Raw genomic sequence first — 24332 nt, forward strand, 5'->3', positions numbered from 1 at the left:
ACAGTTGGAGATTTATGGCTAGATAAGTACATTAGAAAGGTCACTGATTGAACTGGGAGAGGGAACTCATGTGTAATAGTCTTTATCTAGCCATCTTTGTGCAAGTGTGGCTCCTGCCATGCACTATGACATCATGATGCAGAGGTTGCATCGTGATACAAGGTCACATTGTAATGTGAGTGTGTTCTTTAGGGCCAGGGCCTGGGCATGTGTGAGTGGTGGTATCTCGATAAACCAGGTTTGAAGCGTATGGAGGGAGAAGCTAGTCTGTGGAAAATTCTAACAGTCATCAGCTGTGTAAAAAGTTATTTAAGTCTTGTAATATGAGTTAAATGACATTTTAAGAACTCAAATATATTTTTGAAGACTTGGAATAAAAACCCAAGTGCAAATGAAATGCAAACATTTTATTCAACAAATTTTGAATATATCGTCTTAACTGGAATTTGGGCAGACTTTTGGAGTGTTTTAATTCAACAAGTGAGAAATTAACAACTTCTGATTTGGACTTATATTCAGAGCACCTTCTTTTGTCATCTTTAAATTGCTTTATAAAGAACTGAGAAAAAATCAAAATATAGTAGAATATAAAATAAGAGCAATGCAGATGAGAAATCAATATAAATTATTCTGACATCAGTGAATAAATTGTAACCCCTCAAAAAAATTGAGATCATAACAAAAGTAGTAACTCAATAAGAGGAAAAAATACATTTTAAATAGAAGCAATGACTAGGCCAGATTGCTTGATAGTCCAGTTAGTGAAAAGGAGTGAATCACATGAACAAATTGTAAAAAGATTTTAATTTCTTGCCTTTTACCAAAAAATACTAACATTGACGATAACATCAAATATATAATATACATCTACAGTGAAGATATTGACAGAAATTGCTTAATGAGTGCCATCTTTATAAGGATTAAGATTATTTTAAATTGTTCACTGTATAAGAGAATCTGAGAAGACCCTATAGTGTTACATTTCATATATGGAGGAATCTTGCTCCAGGTGTTTTTTTTAATTTGACATCAGTCCTAAAATTCACATGATATTATCTATAATGAGTTGTGACGCTAAAATTTTTCTGAGCTATGTCAATAACAGTTTTCATTAATCAAGCTAGAGGAAAGACTAGATAATCTTTCTAGTCTTTCTGTAGAAAATAGTATTACAACATTTTGTCATATGAAGAGCTGATTAGAATATGAAGCCCCAAAAGTAAAGTGAGATGAATTACAGATATAGGTCAAGCAGTTGACAGTTATTCATTTTTTTATTTTGCAATATTTGTGGAATTTGTCAGCTTTTTAATATATCTAATTTGTTGTTAATTCCTTGCATATTTATACATATATATATTCACTTGTGTGATTTCTATAGATCACTTGTGTATGTAATTTTTTTTCATAATTTAACTTCAGGCTCCACAAAGCCTGCCCTGGCTGCATCTTATACCTGGTTCTGACTGGATAGGGGAGCAGGAAGACCAATGAGAAGGTGATTGCTCTGGTCTGGGATGCTGGAAAGGGTGATAGTAGAAAAGTTAGAGAGAAGTAGATTCCAAATATATTTCAGAGCAGATCTGGCAGGAGTGGCTGAAGAACTGGATGTAAGGCATGAGGGAAAAGGAGAAATCAAGAATGACCCACGCCTCCACCACGATTCTGATTTGAACAGTTGGGTGAATATTATCACCATTACCTGGAAGCCTGGAGAAGGAGGAGGCTTAAGGAAAGAGATAAAGAACTCCATCAGGCATGCTGAGTTTGTCATGATTTCCTCGCTATACTACACTGCCTTTCAGGCTGCTTGTCACATTGTACCTTATAGTCATGCCCACATTAGACTGTAAACTCAAAGAGAGCAACAACTGACTTCTCTTTGTGCTCGTGAGCATAACATTTTCATTTAGTTGAATTTAACATGTATTGCACCAACTATATATGCAAGATGCTCTACCAGAATTTTATTTAAATCTTTTAAATCAAACTCTACCTACAAAAAAAAATGCAAATAGATAAGAACCAAGGTTTAGAATGAAAGATACCAGGGTTAGCACCTTAGTTCTGTTACCTGCTAATCATGGAGTCTTTGAACAATAACATAACCTCTCAGAGCCTCTTGTTCCTTATCTTAAAATGAGAATGATTATTCCTATTTCATTGGATTATTGCGAGTGAAAATAGACCAATGTGTGCAAAATGCCTGGCATACATGAGCGCTCAGTAAATGGTAGGATGCACTTGCATTTGGTTTTCTTGCCAATACAAATAATATCTATAGCACAGGCATGGCAAAATCAGTATACTAGAAAATGTTAAGAGAGAAGTTACATTTTCAGCCTAAGAACATATCTTAAATAGTTTCAGAAGGAGATAATAGGTTTTTGCACTTTCCCAGTCCTAAAAGGGGGAGGGGATAAAAGGCGCTGTGAGCAAAAATAGAATGAATTTACCCAATTCTTTACTTCACTGTTTAACCTCTGCTTTCTTAATCATATGCACAGCAGGGGAAAGGATGTGCTAAAACAATTTATGTGTCATGAACAAAGCAGCCGCAGATTTTAGCTCAAAAATCACGCTAGGAAAACCACCGGTTGGAAGTAAAGTAATAAGGCCAAATTTATTTTTTTAATTGAGTCTTGAGTTACAAGCAACCCTTTAATTACATTAATCAAGCAGCCTTCTTCTCAGCAAATGATGAGGGAAATGCATTGTTCTAACTTTTGCTAAACTTGTTTTTAAAATTGCTGGATATTATTCGGACATATGGAAATAAATACCTTAATTTCTTTTTCTCTCCATCATTTCAGTGTAGCTATAGCAAAAGACAAATATACACTTACTTCTAGACATGACTGACTCTAAAAGATTATACATCAAATTTTAAATTTCAAACCTTTACAACATTTAACTATTTAAAACATTAGCATGCTTCAAACAAAATTTTACATGATAACTTTTATTTCAGTTGTTCTGATCTTTGAGATCAGAGTTGATTTGACTTTTTGAGATTTGAGTTGATCTGACTTTTTGAGATGTTCCCACAAAATCCTCAAGGAAATGGGCTCTACCAATGGATGATGTCAGTCAGAAGGTTACTTGCCCCATATGATAGACTGAAAACCTAAAGGTTACAGGAAATTAAGTGACTTGTCCAAAAGTTGTGTAGTTACTAATGTGCAAGCTGAAACTCAACCTAGACCTGATTGGCCCCAACTTTCACCAACACTGTGTGCATCTCCTGTCCTGGAATGCTCTCCTTACTCTCTATACCTTTGAACATGCACTTCCCCTGTCTGTCTTTGTGTATGGGATTGTCTTTTGTTCAACCCCATCTGCATGCTAATCTCTATTTATCCTTCAGAATTTAATACAGGTACCATCTCCCCTTTATGCTTGTCCAGAATCCCTTCCTCTGTTCTTTTCTATCAGAATGGAGTAGCTGTCTTTCCTCTCTATTTCTAGAACACCCTACATATTCTTCTAACAGTTATTTCACTCTGCAAATTATCTTGTATGTCATCCCTACCAAGAGCCCCATGTACACTCTGAATTATGACCTGCTTGAAAGTAGAGGAATATTTGATCATCCCTGAAAACCTGGGGCCTAGACAATGCTGGTTTATAGTGCATACTCAGTAAAGTCACACTGCAAATGACTGCATAAATGAGAATTTTAAAAACAGAGTACCTTGTTTTCTGAATAAATTATGAAAGCTTTAAGGAGGAGCTGGGAGTTTAGCTGAACTTTTGAGGATTCATAGGATTTATAGAGAAGTAAGGAATGTTAAAATTTAAAGCAAGTGATTTGTAGTAATCCCAGAATTGAAAATTTCCAGTATATAATATCATTACAGGAAATGTCAAGAAAATTTAATTATATTTCTGTCATTTCCAGAATGCAATGAAATTGAGAATGCAATAACATAATTAATATTTTACAGTAAGAGCCCTAAAAGTATACATTAAACATTTTGTTTTCTGGTCTTTAAAAATTATTATTGCAAGGTAATTTACACTTTATTTAAGTTAGTAACAACAAACATGGCATCTTTTCAATCAGTGTCAACAAGCAACAGTTCTAATTTGATCTCATATTTCATAAAAGAAACTTACTTAAGCCAGATGGTTTTTCTCATATAACTAATAACAATTTTGGTTGGTGATGAAATAAAACTAGTCTTTCAGCAGGAGGCAGTCCTGTGTTTCACTGGCATATCAGCCCTCCTTATGCTAGGAGGCACTAAAGAGTCAGAGCTGATGTCCTCAGAAAGGAGATGCCATCAACCCTGATATTCACTGCTGTACAGCAATCATAAACCAACATCTAAGGAAAAATACAAACACCTTAAGTGTCTTAATAAGAGAATGGAGTTTAAAAAGCCCAGTAATTCAATAATGTTGAAATAAAATATGGTAAACATTTTGAAATGTGGCCTTGTGTTTCTAAATGCACACCTTTAGTCTACAGACCTATATTTAAGTAAATCAACCATTTGCTACTTTTGTCTTGGATTTAGTGTCTAGTCATTTGCAAGAGCAACAGCATTTCAGTGCTATTCTTGTGTATATATAGTCATTAATGTTTGTCAAGGGCTTTGGGAGAAAAGGACTACATAAATGTCAGTGGTTATTAATATTTGGATTTTTTATATTTAGCTATCAAATGTGTTTTTCATAATCTGTGTCCAGAGGTTTATCTGTGTGCCTCCAACCTTAAACATTTAAAGCAAAAATAATCATCAACCAATAATAGTATTTGTTCTGTTCTTCTTTATAATTAGAGTAATATTTATCAGTAATTAACAATTATATTCAACTTCTTCAAGAACCAAATTTATTTTAACATGTTTTCATATGCAAGTTATTTAATGCCACTTATTCCTCTGACTTTGGGTGATTATGATGAGAGTAGCCAGCTGACACAGTATCCACCCACATACTCCTCCTTGCCCTGCCCTTCCCTTCTCTGTTCTTGTCTTTAACTGGCACATCACTCAGTCATTCAGTCGTCAGCTAAATAAAGCAGGACTAGCCCAGTAGTCCTCTCTTCTAACCTAATCGTAGTCATTTTCACTTATTGTTATAATTGATTATACAGGTACTTGTATCCCCTGCCTTCTAATTCTACCTCAAGACTAACTCCTATAAGAGCAGAAATCCTGCCTGTGATGGGGCTACCTGGATGGAATGCATTCAGATCAATTGAATTGAACTGAAATCTAAATCTTATACAAGAGGAAAAACTCTTCTTTTAAATGCAGTCTGGTACAGCATAAAGCTTACTAGAAGAAAATCAGAGCGAAGCCAGCAAAATGGCCTTTTATTTTTCTCTTAAGTGGTATTTCCACTCTGTTTTCTTTGAATGATAACAATGTATTTTTTTTAAGGTGTTGGGAGTATGAAATAATTGGGTTGACTTGCAAGTGGTTCTCCAGTATAGAGTTCAAATTCCAGTTTAGGTTAAAAAAATAGACTTGGGGTCCTCTTACCACATGCTTATCCACTAATGCATTTTTAAAAGAATCATACAAATTTCCATGTTTGGCATTGACTCATAAGAACAAGAATAGGTCAGAATTTATTGGCAGAGCTACATAAAGCAGTCTACGAATATAAGCCTATACTCTTTCTGGCTCAAGCTAGCAGCATTAGCCCTTCACTTTTATGAGCACTAAACTCCACTCTAGTTTTAATATTATAATAATAATAAATATAATAATAAAATCTTGTTTATATAAGAAGTTCATCTTGTTAAAAATGCATTGAGACTCATGGTTCTTTATAGGACCCAGTTTATACTGTCTGATGATTTAAAGGTGATAACTTAATGTGATTCATTGCCACCTAGTTCTGAATTTTAATAATAGAACCACTCATCATGATTTTTTCATTTCTTAAAGAACCAGCTTGTCTAAAACCATTGCAGTGTTTTTTACTGGGGTCATCTGAACTACGGTTCCCAGAATACTCTTAAAAGAGGCATGCTTATGTATTCTGAACAGCCATAATCTATCGTGACTGGTGCCAGGTCGACACATTATGAGTTTACCGTGTCAGCCCAGTGAATTACAGCTTTGTTGTAGACCAGCTTGCTATGCAATTATTTCCAGTTCATATCCTATCATCACTCTTCACATGACAATTGGCAATTTCCATTTAGCATTCTAAGCATCCATATTTTGTCTTAATTGTGCTGTCTGATTCTGCACCTAGAATGGAGTGACATGACTGGTACCAATAACTTAGAAAATAAATTTCACTGTCACTGGAACCTATTTAAGGAATATTCTATGTTCTGCTGTTGTTGTTGTTGAGCTATTTGTTACTTATGTTAAAATAATAGGAAATTAATTTAAATAGAAACACTTCTCATGTCTTATCTCTGCAAACAAAAAAAAAAACATAATTTACAATAAATTAGCACAGCAGTTGTTAGTGTAGCTCAGCTTTATTTTGCAATTCTCACACCTAAGCTCACAAGATGACACTTTTTCTGATAAGGTAATCTTTATAAGGTAGTTTTTGTAGGTGATTAAAGCTGACAGATGCTAGTGAGATGGTGAAGTTCAGAGATATAACAGCAAACACTTTTTAAAAATTCTCATTAAAGTAATAAAATATCTTTTGATCTACCAATAGAAAAATTGATCTGACAAAGGATAAGTTAGTTACAATGCTATATTTCTGTATCCAAACCAAATTAAAAGTATAAATAAGAAAGTAAACAAATGATTATAACAAAATAAACTGTAAATAAATGGTATTTTTTAGGAATAAAGAATTACTGTAAAATCTTATCTTCCCAGTCATTTCTTAGTATTTACCATCACCGCTGAGCTGAAAGAGAATAAAATGTTTCAAATATAAACAGAAGCTACAGAAATAGAATATGTCTTTTCATAACATTTTGATATGCTATCTGTTCTTCACAACATGACCTGAACTCCAAATCCTTCAGAAGTAAAACCTTCATCTTTCCTAGGGTAATGATGATAATCAGTGGACTTATGTTTTCAATGATACTCCAATCCGAATCTGTTAAGATCCAGTTGTAGATTGAATAATTAGATTAACTCGATTAATACTATGACTTGGTTTTGCAGTGTGCCTTACTTATTATTATGGGTTTAGTTCTGCTTTCTCATATCTAACAGAAGAATTTTGAAACAGTAACTCATTGTCCGTGCTTGTTTTTGATTACTTAAATGACATTAGCTTTGCTAGAATCAATTTGTATTACAATCCACTGAAGCACTATATTACAGCATGTGCTGTTTTCCAATTTTCTTATCTAAATATCAGTTGTCTGATGTACAGAGTTCATTTATAAATACCAGGAAGTTCCCTGAATCAAGTAAATTAACATGCTGGGCCAGATTCTCCAGCTTCATTAGCAACCCCTCATACCAAGGCTGTGTTCATACAAGTGTGAAAACCAGAACGATCCTTCAAGGGTTTTCCTGGCCTGAATAATTTCCTCATCAGGGAACAGGCTACACTTATTCTAATATTCTGGTCTCATCGCCACAATCTATTCATTTTGCAAAACTCCATGGACACCACCTGGAAGAATCTAACCATTAGATTTGAGGAAAATGTAAAGTCATGGAACTGGACTGGACAACCATGATGAGGAGCAGCCTGAGTTACAGGTCATAGTGGGAGGGCAGGGGAGAGATACAGAAAAAAAATTCATAAAATTTGGCACCCCCTATACCAACAGACTATATAACAGGGGGAAACTAGTAATAGAATGATTTACTGACCAAATGAGACCACAATGATTTCCTGCATTCAGTTATTCAATAAATATTTATTACTGTCCCACTATTTATCAGCCACCTGCCAGGCAGTAAAGTAGGGAAAAAAACAACAAAACAGACCAAATCCCTACCCTCACAGAGCTTTGTGTAGACTTTGTTTATTGTAGACATAAATATGTGACATGAAAATCTAAAAATAAGAACAAGCTTCACACTTTTAAGCTCTTCCTACATGCCAGGCACTCTGTCCGTGCCTTAAACACATTGATTTAATCCTCACAAAAAACCCCATGTGGTGGGTACCTAACATCCCTATGTTCTAAATGAGGATAGTGGCCCTTGCCAGAGGACCATGGGTGAGCGAGCATCCTCAGAGAGCTGCAGTTATGCCTTTTGCTTGTGACAGTGACAATGTTTGAATGAAGCAGCAGATGATACAGGTTTTTTGGTGCAAAGAATTTTAAAATGTGTGTGCATTCTCTGTTTCCCACTCAAAGAAACGAGTGATTCAGACTATGAAACTAGGTGCCTAAAATCCACAGGACAGAAGCAACACCACAGTCCCAATAGGACAGCTGTTGAGATAAAGCCAAAGCACCACTGGGTTTGTGCTAGAAGAGTAACTTGGCACAGCTGTCTAATTCTTTTCATGAAATGGCTGGAACTGATCAGAAACCAGAGCCACAAGACAGACAATGAAACTCGTCCACAACAGACCTAATATCTTATTCACCCAGGTTGACTTTAAAATTATATCAGTCATGAAAATTTTTTCACTGTCTTCTGTTGTGAGTCATTGGGCTATATTTAATTTTAATCATTAAAATGTAAAAATAATAAAAGCCACCAAATAGTCTATAGTCAATTTTCTGATAAAGCAAATTTGTTTTTTCTCCCATTTGTGATTTAAATGGCCTCCAGAAAGTTTTTTGGAACTAAGTGTTAATTAAAAATATGGAAATGGATTTAAAGTACATTACAGCGCACAGTGGAAGAATAATCACAAGAGATTTGTTCACAATACCATACCCATTTCTCAATGTGTTTTTTTAACTATCTAGGTTATTGGTTGTTTTTCTGCATGCCTGTTCCTAGAAAAAAAACCTGTGATTCCAATGAAAACAGTAATTACAATTACAACAAATAGGATAAATTGCTATTTGAACAGGAACACGCAGTTTTAGCCACCAAAAGCAAACTGATGCTCCTAGACTTTCCTGTTTACACAGATGAATTTAAGCATGTTCTCAGATTACTTTATAAACTGAATGTTTTTTATATCTTGCCATCTTTAAAAACAAATTTAGTCCTCCGTGCCTTACTTTCGTTAGCTTATTCTGAAACAATGCCCTACGGTGCTGTGAGGAACCAGTGAACAAATTCTCTTTCTGAAATTCCCTGAGAAGTTATATTTTCAGATATTTAAATAGTGTGCATATATCATTTACTTTTCTGAACCTCTAGTTTCTCATTATAAATTCGAGAGAAAGATCATGAACTAGAGAGAAAGATTTTAGGGGATCCATAAAGAAGCAGAGGGGTTTCACTTGCCCCTAGGGATTGGGTATATGGACTTTGGAGTCAAATAGATCTGGGTTCAAGTTCTGAGGGAATTCCACATACTCTAGCTGTGTGACCTTGATCAAGTTACTTAACCTCTTTGAACTTTAGGTTCTTCCCCCAAAATTGGGATCAATAAAACCTCTCCTCACATCGTGGTATGAATTGAAGGGCCTAATGTTTGTAATATGCTTTCTGTAATGTCATTTCTAATGCCTAGCTTAGAGCAAGTTTCCCTATAAATGAGAGCGGCCTTTTTTCATCTTCCATGTTCAGCTTCCTGGTCATGGTGAGCACTGACAAAACTCCAGTGGGTACCATTCAAATTGTTTTGGGGGTTGGGGGCTGCCAGTGGACAACCCATGGAAAGCAATGTGAATCATGCCCCCCAGAGTTAGGCACCAGAAAATCTAGTAATTTTTTTATGTCACTCCCATCCGAAACTGTAGGGAGAACAGTATCTCTGAGGAATCCTTTAGAATTTTAAACTACACTGACTGATAACTATTAGTCAGTTTAAGCAATACAGTCAAGTCTTTGAAAAGCTGTTTTCATTGTGCTAATCAAATGAATACTCTAAAACTCCATTCATAACTGAGAAATACAGGCATTGCACTGATGCAACAGTGAACCATTAGATCTGCTTGTCCAAGCGGTATCATTTTTCAGGACAAACTTTTTAAACTGAATCAGAACTGATCAAACAGACTGGCAGCCCTGAAAATGTTTTCATGGATGGTTACTGTAATGGAAGACTCAACACCTAATGTATGCCTCCTGTGTACAGAAACCTGAGCTGAGGTCCCAGATACATGGTTCCTGCCCTCAGGAAGTTTCCACAAAGTAGTGGGAGGTCACTCATCCATGGTTGTAACTCAAGGCACAATGTAGCAAGTACTATCAAGAGGAGTAGGCAATATTCTGAAGCACAAGAAAAAGGTCACTGAGGTGATTTGAGCTGGCCTGGAAGGAAGGCCAGATGGAATTATCAGCTGGCAGGGATGAAGGAGAAATACCCTCCCAGGCAAGACACTGGTTGGGAAAGCACCTCCATCTATGGTTTTATTTTTCATATGAAAAAATATGTATTGAGCACCCCTCAAACTGTAGTGCTGGAGAAGACTCTTGGAGAGTCCCTTGGACTGCAAGAAGATCAAACCAGTCAATCCTAAAGGAAATCAGTCCTGAATATTCATTGAAAGGACTGATGCTGAAGCTACAGCTCCAATACTTTGGCCACCTGTTGCAGGAGCCAACTCACTGGAAAAGACCCTGATACTGGGAAAGATTGAGGGCAGCAGGAAAAGGGGGAGACAGAGGATGAGATGCTTGGAAGGCGTCACCACCTCAATGGACGTGAGTTTGAGCAAACTCCAGGAGACAGGAAAGCCTGGTGTGCTGCAGTCCGTGGTGTCGGAAAGAGTCGCACTCGACTGAGTGACTGAATGACAGCAACACTGTGTGCTAGGCACTGGACGTATTTTGTGCAAGCTGAGTACTCCAGTATGGCGGAGGTACTCAAGATCTGTAAGGCAGGAATTTGGATTTGAAGCCTTGCCAATGGGCACTGTCGTGTAAAAGAAGGGAGTGGGTCTGGCAGACATCACTGAGGTGCCCCCAACATGCTTTGTGACTGATTTAATATCAGGGACAAGGGAGAGTTAAGTACTGAGGACAACCTCCAGGTTTTGAGTCCGGCAACCAAAAAGCTGGTGATACCATTAAGAGATAAATGGAGGAGGAGCCGGTTTGGAGAAGATAAATAAGTAGAAATAAATGAACAAGCCGCAGCCTGTCTGATTCCAGTAAGCACTAAGTGTGTAATCCAAATATTCCTCTACATCATGACAAAAATACTGAATCTGAGGCTCTGTATAGGCTGGCGACTGTGATTCTTGTATAAATAGAGAAAAAAACCACTTGAAATTTAGTAACATAGGATAGAACATCTGTAACTGGACTAGAGATGACCTAGTTCAACCCCCTAATTTTACAAATAAAGAAACCACATCTCAGACATACTCTCTACTGAATGGCAGAGCCAACCTAGGACTCCCACTACACATTTAATGGGGGGGTGGGGGATGGAATCCAAATTTCTAAAACATTCAAATCTGGAATAAAGATACCACCTAAATTTTTCAGATGGTGAAGGACAGGGAAGCCTGATGTGCTACAGGCCATGGGGTTGCGAAGAGTTGGACCCAACTGAGCCACTGAACAACAAATTTTTTCAGAGTTGCTGTTACTTCAGTTTTTTAATTAAACTAGCGTGATTTATGGAGAAGGCAATGGCACCCCACTCCAGTACTCTTGCCTGGAAAATCCCATGGACGGAGGAGCCTGGTAGGCTGCAGTCCATGGGGTCACAAAGAGTCGGACGCAACTGAGCGACTTCACTTTCACTTTTCACTTTCATGCATTGGAGGAGGAAATGGCAACCCACTCCAGTGTTCTTGCCTGGAGAATCTCAGGGACGGCGGGGCCTGGTGGGCTGCCGTCTGTGGGGTCGCACAGAGTCGGACACAACTGAAGTGACTTAGCAGCAGCAGCAGCGTGATTTATTCGGAGAAGGCAATGGCACCCCACTCCAGTACTCTTGCCTGGAAAATCCCATGGACGGTAGGCTGCAGTCCATGGGGTTGCTAAGAGTCAGACACGACTGAGTGACTTCACTTTCACTTTTCACTTTCATGCATTGGAGAAGGAAATGGCAACCCACTCCAGTGTTCTTGCCTGGAGAATCCCAGGGATGGGGGAGCCTGGTGGGCTGCCGTCTACAGGGTCACACAGAGTCAGACACAACTGAAGCGACTTAGCAGCAGCAGCGTGATTTATTACTTATAGGCAAAAGGTCTTTTTGATAAAATCTCTTGCCTGCCGTATATGCCATTGTACACAGAATCAGTTTTGTAGTTAATTTCGAAGAATTCAGATTCCATGAAAAGTCTTGAAACTACGGTACCTAGAGCTGTTCCTTGCAAGGGAAGACATGCCTCTTCTTAGGTCCTTGAAACAATAATTGTCCCATGTAAATAATAAGGGGCTGCCCTGCATGGAAGGAAGGGCTTGGGTGCTTCCTGAAAGAGCCATGTTTCTAGAATGCCAGGCACATAAGAATAATCAACAGCAGTTTCCTCTGAAGCAAGAAAATCCTGCCCCGCTGACCAAAGAGTGCCTAATACAGTTAAAGAATTAGCTGAGATTTTTAAAAAGGAGGGGGAGGGAGGGGGTGGGAGCTAAGCAGAGAGAGAAATATTTATAACTATGACAACATGTTTCCTTGTAATAATTCGTGAGCCCACTGGAGAAAAAAGAAACATATAAACTATGAATAAAATATCCAAAATATAAACTTTATGCCTTCTGCAAATTTTCTTAAGTTAAAAATTAAGATTGTGGTTGACTAAAGTAAATGAGTATATTTTCATGGTCTCTTATTTCCTTGATGCTAAGGGTTACCAACTGATTTACAGCTTCCTGTGTTGTTTTTTAATCTATATTTGTCAGCACATTTTTAATGTCAGATTACTTAAAATAGACACTTGGGCCTAAGAGGTCAGGAATAATAATATTCTGTTGACTTTTGTAAAGATTTCATAGCACTTACAAACATTCTAGTTTAGCCCAAAAAAGCTTTATATTTCTAAATGAAATAAATTTCAATATAGTTTTAAAGATTTTCTTTCAGCTGATGACTTTGGGACTGAAGTGTAGCTCAATCCATATACTTTGAAGTTAAGTAAATTGCATGTGTAGCTTTCACCAAATAGTTTTAGCTGCCTTTTATTCTGATAACTTAAACTGGGAAAATAACAGAAAGTCCATGAAGAGACAGAGTCTAGAACCAAGGACTTAGGATTCTTCCATCATCGTTTCTCTTCTAACCATTATGATTTATATCTCTCATAATGTCTGCAAATTATAGATACTTGTTCAAAAGGAATATTTTCAAGTATAAAAGCCATGAAATAGCTTTATCTTCATATAAGCTATCATAAGATATAATTAAATGCAACATTTATAAAATCAAAATTTTAAATTTATATTTCATAATTCAGGATAGGCTCTCCACAAAGATCATTGCATAACTCATCTTATTATTCTGACTAACTGATACTTAATTTCCTAATTCTTAAAACAAGAGGCAATTTATAGTATTTCCTCATTTTTAAGTACTAGAAACCTCAAATTTAAATAGAATACACTGGATGAAACCAAACAAAAATTCACCCACCATCAGGGCTGTTTGAAATAGTTTACAGTGAGTTCAGTGATATGCCTTTTAGAGTATAACTTAGTAAGCTAAACAGATACACTCTGAGTGGCTTCTAAAAGATATTTTTGAAAAGAAATAGTTTTTTTTCTAATTATTTGTAATGGTATTAACCATATTTTCAGTCTCTCACCCTGAGGAAATTGCACAATAAGGACAATTCAAGAGTCAAAAGTACAGTGTTGAACTTCGTAGTTGTAAGAGCTCTGGTATTTTGATTTTCACAAGAAAGACGCATTTAAAGTTTGCCCTAACTGTGCTTTTGACAAAAATTTTTAAAGGAAATCTTTTTAATTGAACTCTATCTGGGAAACCACAAGCCACATTGGATACTGGAAAATGAAAAATAAACAGAGTGATAAATTGGGGGTGGGGGAAAGAAGCAGATATTCTAATTTTGAAAGTTGAACATAAACACTCTCCTTTTCTAAATAAGGTGATTTGCCATAGTCCTGACCAAGCCACATACCTACCTAATTATGTCATGGTATCTAAGTCCCAAAAGAGAAGTTGTTTGGGTCCAAGGAATTCATCAAATAAAAGGGCATTGGATATATGTTTGGTATTTTAAAAATTGAGACTATATGGAAACAGGGTGATGGGATGTCATCATTAACGAATTCTTCTGAGTGAATTGGATTGCTTGGGCGATGTTCCAATTAAATATAGAAATAGCATAGACTAGTATCCCCAACATGGCTACTCTAATCTGTCTTCCAGTGCTGGCATTAGAAAGATGATCCTTTCCATAATAACAGTAATTATAAGTGATAGTAATATAATACACCTTCAGGTTCAATAACAGTTTCCCTTTGAAGAACTCCCAACATTTTCACCCACATTATCTAATTTGTGCCTTGAAACAATTAGCCAGGTAGCAATTATCATTATCTTCCTTTTACAGATAAATAAACTGAGGCCTAGGGATTTCTTAGCATCACACAATTAGGAATAGAACCAAGTCTAAAACCTATAATTCAGTTCTGTATCTTCTAGATTATTGCCATCTTTAGAAAATAGATCTGAGTTTCTGAAGGACTGTTCTATCCCTCAGGAATTGTACCAGAGCCAGATCAAAACACCTTTTCCTCTTAAGTTGCCTTTACAGTATAAGAAGGTACTCTTTTTCAAATTCATTAGAGAGGATTTTGTCATCTGAGGTCTTTAAGATAGGGGTACTCAGATTTCTTTTCAAATTAGAGGGTTGGCCTTAAACAGAAGTACACTTAGAAATACTAAAGATGTCTAAAATACCCTGGAATCAATTTCTTTAACTATCTAACTTAAAAAAAATTTTAAGCCCAAGTTAAACAAGATCAAATCAAGAGATATAAATAAAGTGGGCACAAGGTGTTAACTGGAGTGTCCTAGCCAGATTGCGAATTGGTTTACTGGCGCCTGCCAACCTAAATTCCTCCTTGAAGCTTTAGCTGGACTGAGTAGTCTTCATTTCCTGTCTTAACTTGTTGTACTGTGTTACCGTTCACTGTTTAGGTGATTAGCATGTGAATCCGATGGTCTCAGAGCTCTATTAAGTTATAAATGTTCAAACTACCAGTATGCTGTGGATAAAAATAGAAGTTGCTATTAGATGTCTATTCATACCCTGCAGAAGCCTGGCAACATTTTGAACCTTTTCAAAATGTAAATACTGCATATTAAGCATAGGAAAGAAAATTAATGTGCTGCATTTGCGAATTTATTTCCAAGTCAAAAATGCAACTGGGGAGGAGGACTCCTAGCAGAATTGATATTCTACATTTATAGGGTATGTTAAGAAATTTATAATGGCCTGAACACACAAAAAATGCCACTTTAGAAATGGATTAATTAAAGTTTCTCCAATAATCTCAGCTTTTGAATTTCCTCTCTTTTCATTTTAAATTTATGGCCTCAGTATGACATTACCAGAGTTGATTGCGTTTTGCAGGTGGCATTCATATGTTGGTATTTTATGTGTTGTATATTGTGAGCAATGGGTTACAATTTGTGTTAAAATTTTCCAGAATGACACAATACGTCTTAATTAGACTTGCAAATGAGTAATGCTTTTTTTCAAGGAGAGAAAATAGTTAAAACATTACAGGAATTTTTGTGCCTTTTTTCCTTAGTACTGGGGAAGTTTATCATAAAGTTTTCTTTTTGAAACTTTGACATTTTGTAGTAAATTCTGATTTACCTATGATGTCATCATCTGACAATTCCAAAAAAATGTCTCTTTGACGCATACCAGTTTTTTTGTGTCTGTAGCTCAAAAAAAGTTTAATGAATTTTTCTTGTTTTTTGCCATTCAGAACAATAGAAAATTGTCATTTCAGTGACATTTTAAATATTTTGAATAACTTAATTTAATAATTGCCATCTTAATCATGGATTTCAGTGATACAAACACTACTGACAAATCACGTACGGTTTTTCCAAAGAAAAACTATACTAAATAACAATAAGCAAAAACAAGCAGCAAAAATAAGAAAACAAGTAACAAACACAATAAACTAGAGTTAATGCTACCAATGATGTTAACACATAAAGTAGAAAAAGAAAACATGAAGTAACACAATTTTCAGATAAGATCTTTATACTTCTGAGACACAGAAAGATCTAGAAGCAGGTTTTAATTCCTGTGAGTATTTTTTAGACCTAAACTGACCCTGTCCTGAGTTCCAGGAGGTTGAAAATCCGTATTATTTATTCCTGTAGTAAATGTCTATTTCATACTGAATATGTAAATTCTTAAACGACTTCTAGTGATTTCATTTGGCTTGTAAGTAAAGCTCTTGGATGTTTTTAAAGCTGCATAATGTTTGGTGATGAAATTTTGTACTTACGAGTATAAATTATGCCAAAAGCCATTTACTTGATATTCTTTAAATACCATGGCACAACTCAACTAAACTCAGATTATAAACCATCTTAAATAACACTAATGCAGTGTGCACTTAATGAACACTATAGCCAACTTAAGTTCATTTTCATGTAACAGATAACATCTGGGGGAAATGTATACTGGTAAGTTATGCAAAACAAATTTTCTAACGACCACATCTGTAGATGTTATTTATTGTACGTTCACTTAACAGTTCATTATTCTGTTTAGAAATCTATTCTCTTCTTTATTAGAGCTTTTAATGTACTCACCTTAGTTCAAATGGTCTGCTCATTATCAGAAAAAATATAAATGGCATTCACATGGAACAACATAATTGTTTTTATTATATCCATTTGTGTGCAAGCATTCAAAAATGGCAAGAGAAACACGTTTATTGCTTTACATTCAAAGTAATATTTAGGGGGTATTTGAAAGTCAGGCAAAACCAATCATTTGGTCAAATGATGTACGTGTATAATCAGAAACTCCTGAGTTTTAATCCCAGCATTAGGCCTCAGGCAAATCACTTAAAGTCTTTCTCTTTGTTTTCGGATCTGAAGATTATGGGTGCTATTCTCTTATAGACTCAAAGAGGGGGTTGCTAAACCAGAGTACCAAATAGGAGTATTTTTTTATCAACATACTTTATACTTTTTCTGTTTTTATTTTCCAGATTTAAGAGGTAACGTATTATACTTTTGAGGGAAAAAATATGAGACAATTAAGTTCTACAGGAATATATAAAATAGTTATAAAACTAGTTTAATTTGCTTCAGCTATTCATAGACTTGAGGAAATTATAACGTTCTTTCAGAAAATCTAACTTAATAAAGCTGACCATGTCTTTCTGTTTTAAATAGATTTTATTACAGAACCAGTGATGTTGTAAAACATGAGGTTTTGTTAAAAAAAAATACAAAGGCCTAATTGTATTTTTTAAAGAAAGTATTGCATCAGACGGTTTCATTTAAACATATTTGCTGGCTCTGTGCTCTCTCCACAATTATTGATTCTAATTTTCCTTAAACTTGTTTTCTAAAAAGCCTGCTTAATGGGGAAAAAATCACTATGATGCTTCTGGGCACTATGTTTATTTCAAGCTATATATTTGACAGTGTGCCTTCGTATTACTAATGAAATGACTTTACATTTACCCTCATCTGAAATTGGGACATTTCTCTCCCTTACAGTATCTTACTAACGTAACCAAATATAGACTCTTTGTGAAAGAAAAACATAGCTGTGGTTTGGTTCATTGATAGTATGCAAAACACCCTGAAGTAAAGAAATCCTCACTGCCAGTTATTGTACATGAATCAAATCAATGAATAGCTATATGAGCTAAACTCATAAAAATCAAGGAAAAGAAAGCCTAGTTCTCAGTCAGAGGTTCAGGTTCTTGGGATAAATAGGAGCTTCACCCCGCCAAAGAAACGATGATGTGGAGCTGAGGAGTTCCAAGTTTCAAAGTGTGTGCCCAGTACACACACACACACCAGTGCCAAAGACTAGGAAAACAGAGGAGTTGGAGTCGGCAAGCAGTTCAGATAAACTTTATAAAGAAATCCAGACCACAGGGGATTTAAGGAATAAAATGAGATCCGTGAGCACAAATATCTGTTTGCCCTTAAGTATTTAAATTATAATTTGTTGGAAGAAAGGCTACAGGTGGGCAGATGTTAGAATTCTCTACTACCAGGTTGAAGATGTGATCTATTGATGACTTCCACCAAAGGGAAAGAAAATTAGCAAAGTCTTAGCCTATGAATGGAAGACTATACCAGCAAGACAGATATGGCAAAAGCAACAAGATAAAATTCTCCTTTATTAAAAGAAAGTACTTTTACCTTGCAGGTTATCTCCTGCTTACCTTCTCAGTGCCTGTGGTAAATAAAATGAATTCCAGTCAATTCCTTTCTTCTTTTTTCAATGTCTAACTCACTACCACTGCCCTCAAATTGTTTCACCCTATATTAAAGTCAGCTTTAGTGAATTTAGTCTCCTTTAGTCAACCAAGTAAATACCTCATTATCTTCCCTTGTCTCTGGATTCCTATATACAGCTTATTTATTTTATCTATAATGTTTCAGAAGACACTAAAATATATTTAACTATTTTACTTTTCTAGCTTAGTAAAATAAAGTGCAATATAAAGTGTAGGAGGATAAAAAAGCAAGCATGCTGAAAAAATGTACAAATAATTTTGTGAGGAGATGAAAATGCTTGGATGTCCCATTTAGGAAAAAAGAATATTTTACTAATGTGAAGAGACAGAAAGATTATTCTGATACAGTTTTTTCAGTCTTCTATTTTTATTAACATTTAGTCATCTTGGTCAATTTAGGATGAATAATCTGGAATGATGTCATCTAACAGATTAAAGATTAAGTGCTTAATAATGTCAGCAACTTCCACATGTGGCAACATGAGGACATATTACAGTTTACTGAAAATGGCATAGGCCACAAAGTCAGCACACCAGGGCTTAACTCCTAGCCCTGTCACCAAGTAATTATTTGACCTTAAGCCAATCATTTAATTTCTTCATTTCCAAATTGCCTTGACTGTAAAGTTACAACACTTCAGTCCTTATATATATTTATACTAAGCAGCAACTTCCTATAAGATCAAATTAAAATTAGTAATACAAATTCAAGGCAAAATATATTGGTATGACCAGGCAATAACCTAGCCTTCAGTTCATTCCAAAACCTATCTAAATCAAAAGTATTAATATGTAAAAAATGAAGTATTATAATACGTGGAAAAGTTAGAAAAGAACATCATGATTTCAGGGTTTTTCCAGGTGCCATGGGATGCTAATTATTTGGTGTTTATGCATTTCTAGATTACTGTCTTAATGTAGGCCCTTTTTTTTTTTGTCTGCATCTGGTCTTAGTTGCAACACTCAGTCTTCTCTCTAGTTGTCATGAGCAGGTGCCAGAGCCCATGGGTTCAGTAGCTGTGGCACACAGGCTTAGTTGCCCTTAAGCACATAGGATCTTGGGCTTCCCAGGTGGCACAGTGGTAAAAAATCCACCTGCAAATGCAGGAGACTCAAGACATAAGGGTTCGATACTTGGGTTGGGAAGATCCCCTGGAGTAGGAAATGGCAACCTGCTCCAGTATTCTTGTCTGAAATTTTTCAGACAAGAGAAGTTGGACAGAGAAGTCTGGTGGGCTACAGTCAATGGACTCACAAAGAGTCAGACACAACTAGTGTGCGTGCACACACACACACACACACACACTACACACACATGGGATCTCAGTTCCCTGAACGGGGATCAAATCAGCATCCACTGCCTTACAAGTCATATTCTCAACCACTGGGCCTTGAGGGAAGTCCCAAAACTTGTAGTCTTAAAGACGTTGTCAGCATACAGTGGGTAGCTTCATCTCAGAGCCATAAAAACAAGCTCCTAGGACCTTACTGAATAAATCAGAACATGGGTTTATTGATTTACAATGAGGAATGTAATAGGCATGAAGATCAGAGCACTCAGCTGTAGAACAACTGAGTCATGTCTGTAGAACAACTGAGATGAGAAGTCAGATTATGATCAGAATGTTGCCTTTTAAACATGAAATCAAAGCAAGAGGAACCATTGAGATGCATCAGATGTTTAGTGTCATCAGTACCCTCATCTCTGCTCTCTCCCTCAAGGCATGGTGAGATGGACACTTCTTTGACTCGTTTCTTCATTCCCGCTGTTGACCACCCATCACCCTTCTCTGATTGGCACAATCTTGCCACAGAATTGTTAAATGCTTTCAGTGACATCTTGCCTTGCCCTCAGTATTTTTGCTTGACTTTGCACATCTCCTCTCTGAGTTACTCTGTGCTAACTTTGTACATTAACCTTTAGAACCTTTATTATCCTCATCACCAAGTTCTCATGGCCATTTCACCGTTGCCTGCAAGAACAGCTAGACTCTACTGGGTAATATCAGTCACCATCAGGCTGTCATTGAGTGTTTTAAGATCAAACTCTCTGCCAGAACTGAAGAAGATGTACAGAGAATCTAAAACATGGTCTCTGCCTCCAGAAAACTTGTAGGCAGGAGGAAGGGAACACTGACGCATGGAACAATTCAAGATCAAGGCAGTATAAAATGAAGTCCCAAACTACATAGTATAGAAAAATAAGACAGTGGAGGAAGTAAAATGCTAATTATCAGAGCCCAAAAAGCACTATAAGAGATCTGTGGCATCAAGAATTCACAGTCAATGGCATTTAAAAAATAATAGAATTGGAACTTTATGTATATTGGCTGAAATTGTGGTTACTCACCAGAGCTTTTGTCATAATACAGCTCTTCTCTTCCCCTCTAGCAATTGATAGAAGTTGTGAATCCTGCAGATCACCCTTTCCCTGATCCTCTAGAAGAAGGAATCTCATTTGATATTTACTCAACATTCATAGAGCCACCTCCACCATTGGATATGGAAATAAAGGTATGTTTCCTTTTGTCTCTTACTTCACTGTGTCTCAGTATGATATTCTCTAGTAGGACAGTATGATATTCTCTAGTAGGAGAAAAAGAACCAAATGCACTTCTATTTTCCTTCCGATCTTTCCTAGTTAAATATAAATGTTTCTTTTGGCATTGATTCAGAGGTGGGCCAGCTGAGGCTGATTAAGCAATTTTAATCTTTTCTGCTCCACCTTCCCCAATCTCTACCTTCATTTTCTCTGAGTAGGTAAAAGCGCCACTTACTGACCTGTCATGATGCTCATGAATAATGAAAATGCAGGAAAACGTCAAATCAAAATCCACCTGGATTGACATCATTTTTGATAGGAAAGCAGCCAAGAGAATTCTGAAGTTACGTATAAATCAGTAAAGGCTCCAGAAATTACTTGAGTGTTGTTTACATTTAATATTCTAGGGGTTGAATCAAGAACAAGGCCCTGAACAGTCCCAGCCAGAAGCCGATACTTCAGAAACTGATCTGTTAGTTGGTTTCACCATTGAAGAGATAAAATCGGTGCTGGACCAAGTCACAGATGACATTTTAATCAGCATTCAGGTACTCAGCCTTGATGGTGTGCTTACTTGATAGTGTGCTTACTTACTTTATTACTTGTTAATTAGCCAACCTCAACCTTAATGTCTGTAAACACTACCCACACTCTGCCAGCAAGAGTGATGCTGATGATGGAGCAGCTCAATGTAACATATCCACATAACTCTCAGTTGAGTCATCTGAGACTCAGTAAGATCACAAAATAAATTCACTAATAGCACATTTTGTGGTATGTTACCAGTTTATGGAATCATGCAGCATCAGGACCCATAAACACTCCATGCCCAGTCCCACTGACTGACTGCTCATGCAGGAGTAATGGTAGCACATTTGTAAACAGTAAACACTAAAGCTCAGACCATCATTCTTAGCTTAGTCTTTTCACGAAATTTCTAAAGAGAGGCTTTCTTATCTCTGAACTCCTTCTCAGATAGTTTGCTCCTTTTCACATATCAGTAAGAGCTAATGGATGTGTGAAAGTTGCTTAGTCGTGTCCAGCTCTTTAGTGAGCAGCCCATCTCTTCTCCAGGGGATCTTCCCAACCCAGGGATCAAACCCAGGTCTCCCACATTGCAGGCAGATTCTGTACTGTCTGAGCCACCAGAGAAGCCCAGCTAATGGAGATAGATATATATATATAAATGGTGTTACCACTGACACCAGTGGCTGCATGAAAATGGTGATGACAACAGCCATCTCAGTAGCAACTGCTAATGATGAAGCAGTAGGCTAAGCTTTATACTTACTTTTTTTCCTGTCCAAAACAAAAAGAACGCCACCATTTCTACCTCAACACAAAGGCTTGCATCCTTTCCCAGGCAAAATGATTAAGAGTCATTTGCATATTTTGAGAGGATTTATAATTTCCTGTGGAAATAAACATGAACCAATAGGACATTCTACTGCATGTTTAAAATATGAATGCATCTCAGGGAAAGATTCAGTTGTTGTTTTGGACATGAGACTATATATAAAAAGCACTCTGCATTAATGACAATTTAGAGGGAACAGAAGATTAGCTTGGCAATAGCATACCTTGTTACTTGTTTAATCATCAAATGTTAATGTACTATTTACACGAACATTTAATAGTTCGATGCCAACAGAATCAGCCAAAGTCCTCGGCTTAATAAGGGGTGTTTAGTGTTTACCAGAAATAGTGAAAGGACACGTTTTACACAAAGCTTCATTGTTAACAACCCCATGGATGTAATAACTGGTTACTCATGTTGAAGGGCAGAGAGCAGCTGAATTAAGCTGAGTTCAAAACATATCTTCTCTTTAGATTTGATAACATTTCATCTAAATATAGTTTATGGATAATCATGGCCCTGGGCTCCTTTGTGATCCTGTGGCTCTGAAATTATCACCAAGGCCCTAGACAGTAATAAAATTGTTTGCAGGCCCTCAAAATTGAAAACATCTTTACTGAGGCCATGTTCCATGTAGTGAGCAGTATGTTTTTTAAATATTCATTGAAATTTTTTTAATATTAGAGTCTGTAGCGTTTATATCAATACCCTTATATCAGAAGGAATATGATGGTTCTATGTGTAAGTGTTGTCCCAGTGGCCTGCAGCCATCCTTACTGGGCCTGGAAGTCCATTAGCTGGCTCATCTAAATGTAATTAGGCATAGAAAGAACTAGGGACACTGGACAACAAGATCCCCCGTCTCGTCGAGAATTAGGCATAGAAAGGACCAGAGGTGAGGGATGCAGATCTTTTCAGGTGCCTTGATCATTTCCATATTAAGTAGATTCATGGACATTCAGTTCAGTTCAGTTCAGTCGCTCAGTCGTGTCCGACTCTTTGCGACCCCATGAATTGCAGCACACCAGGCCTCCCTGTCCATCACCAACTCCTGAAGTTCATTCAAACTCATGTCCATCGAGTCTGTGATGCCATCCAGCCATCTCATCCTCTGTCGTCCCCTTCTCCTCCTGCCCCCAATCCCTCCCAGCATCAGAGTCTTTTCCAATGAGTCAACTCTTCGCATGAGGTGGCCAAAGTACTGGAGTTTTCAGCTTTAGCATCATTCCTTCCAAAGAACCCCCAGGGCTGATCTCCTTTAGAATGGACTGGTTGGATCTCTTTGCAGTCCAAGGGACTCTCAAGAGTCTTCTCCAACACCACAGTTCAAAAGCATCAATTCTTCAGCACTCAGCCTTCTTCACAGTCCAACTCTCACATCCATACATGACCACAGGAAAAACCATAGCCTTGACTAGACGAACCTTTGTTGGCAATGTAATGTCTCTGCTTTTCAATATGCTGTATAGGTTGGTCATAACTTTCCTTCCAAGGAGTAAGCGTCTTTTAATTTTATGGCTGCAGTCACCATCTGTAGTGATTTTGGAGCCCCCCAAAATAAAGTCTGACACTGTTTCCACTGTTTCCCATCTATTTCCCATGAAGTGATGGGACCAGATGCCATAATCTTCGTTTTCTGAATGTTGAGTTTTAAGCCAACTTTTTCAGTCTCCTCTTTCACCTTCATCAAGAGGCTTTTTAGTTCCTCTTCACTTTCTGCCATAAGGATGGTATCATCTGCATATCTGAGGTTATTGATATTTCTCCCGGCAGCCTAAGCCAAATTATTGCCAGTTTTTCAATAAAATGGCTTGATGATGTTTATTTATACAGTATCTCAAGATAGCAAACCCATTTATATATTTTCTCTCAATAATCCTAGTAAACTCCATTTGAATTAGGCAGGCACTTATCTGATAAATAAAATGAACACTGAGAGGAACAGAAATATTAAGTCATTTGTCCAGGGTTTCCAGGGTTAGAAGTTGACGAAAGACCCTGATTGGGAGCTGTG

At 36.7% G+C, this 24332-nt stretch overlaps 1 protein-coding gene across 4 annotated transcripts in view; it reads left to right on the plus strand.

Annotated features, from left to right (window-relative positions):
• Positions 1 to 24332, plus strand: part of CABCOCO1 (ciliary associated calcium binding coiled-coil 1) — a 163749-nt gene that overhangs the window by 135870 nt on the left and 3547 nt on the right. For 2 of the 4 annotated variants that reach the window (XM_055590168.1, XM_055590189.1), the window contains 2 exons: positions 20811 to 20933; positions 21369 to 21509. In XM_055590168.1, coding sequence (XP_055446143.1) covers positions 20811 to 20933; positions 21369 to 21509 — 264 coding nt within the window. Of the gene's footprint in view, positions 1 to 1422; positions 2755 to 5104; positions 7098 to 20810; positions 20934 to 21368; positions 21510 to 24332 lie in introns of those variants that run through there. The other 2 variants (XM_055590216.1, XM_055590225.1) reach the window with 2 other exon arrangements.

This window comes from Bubalus kerabau, chromosome 1 (assembly GCF_029407905.1).
Source record: "Bubalus kerabau isolate K-KA32 ecotype Philippines breed swamp buffalo chromosome 1, PCC_UOA_SB_1v2, whole genome shotgun sequence".
Classification (NCBI taxonomy): Eukaryota; Metazoa; Chordata; class Mammalia; order Artiodactyla; family Bovidae; genus Bubalus; species Bubalus kerabau.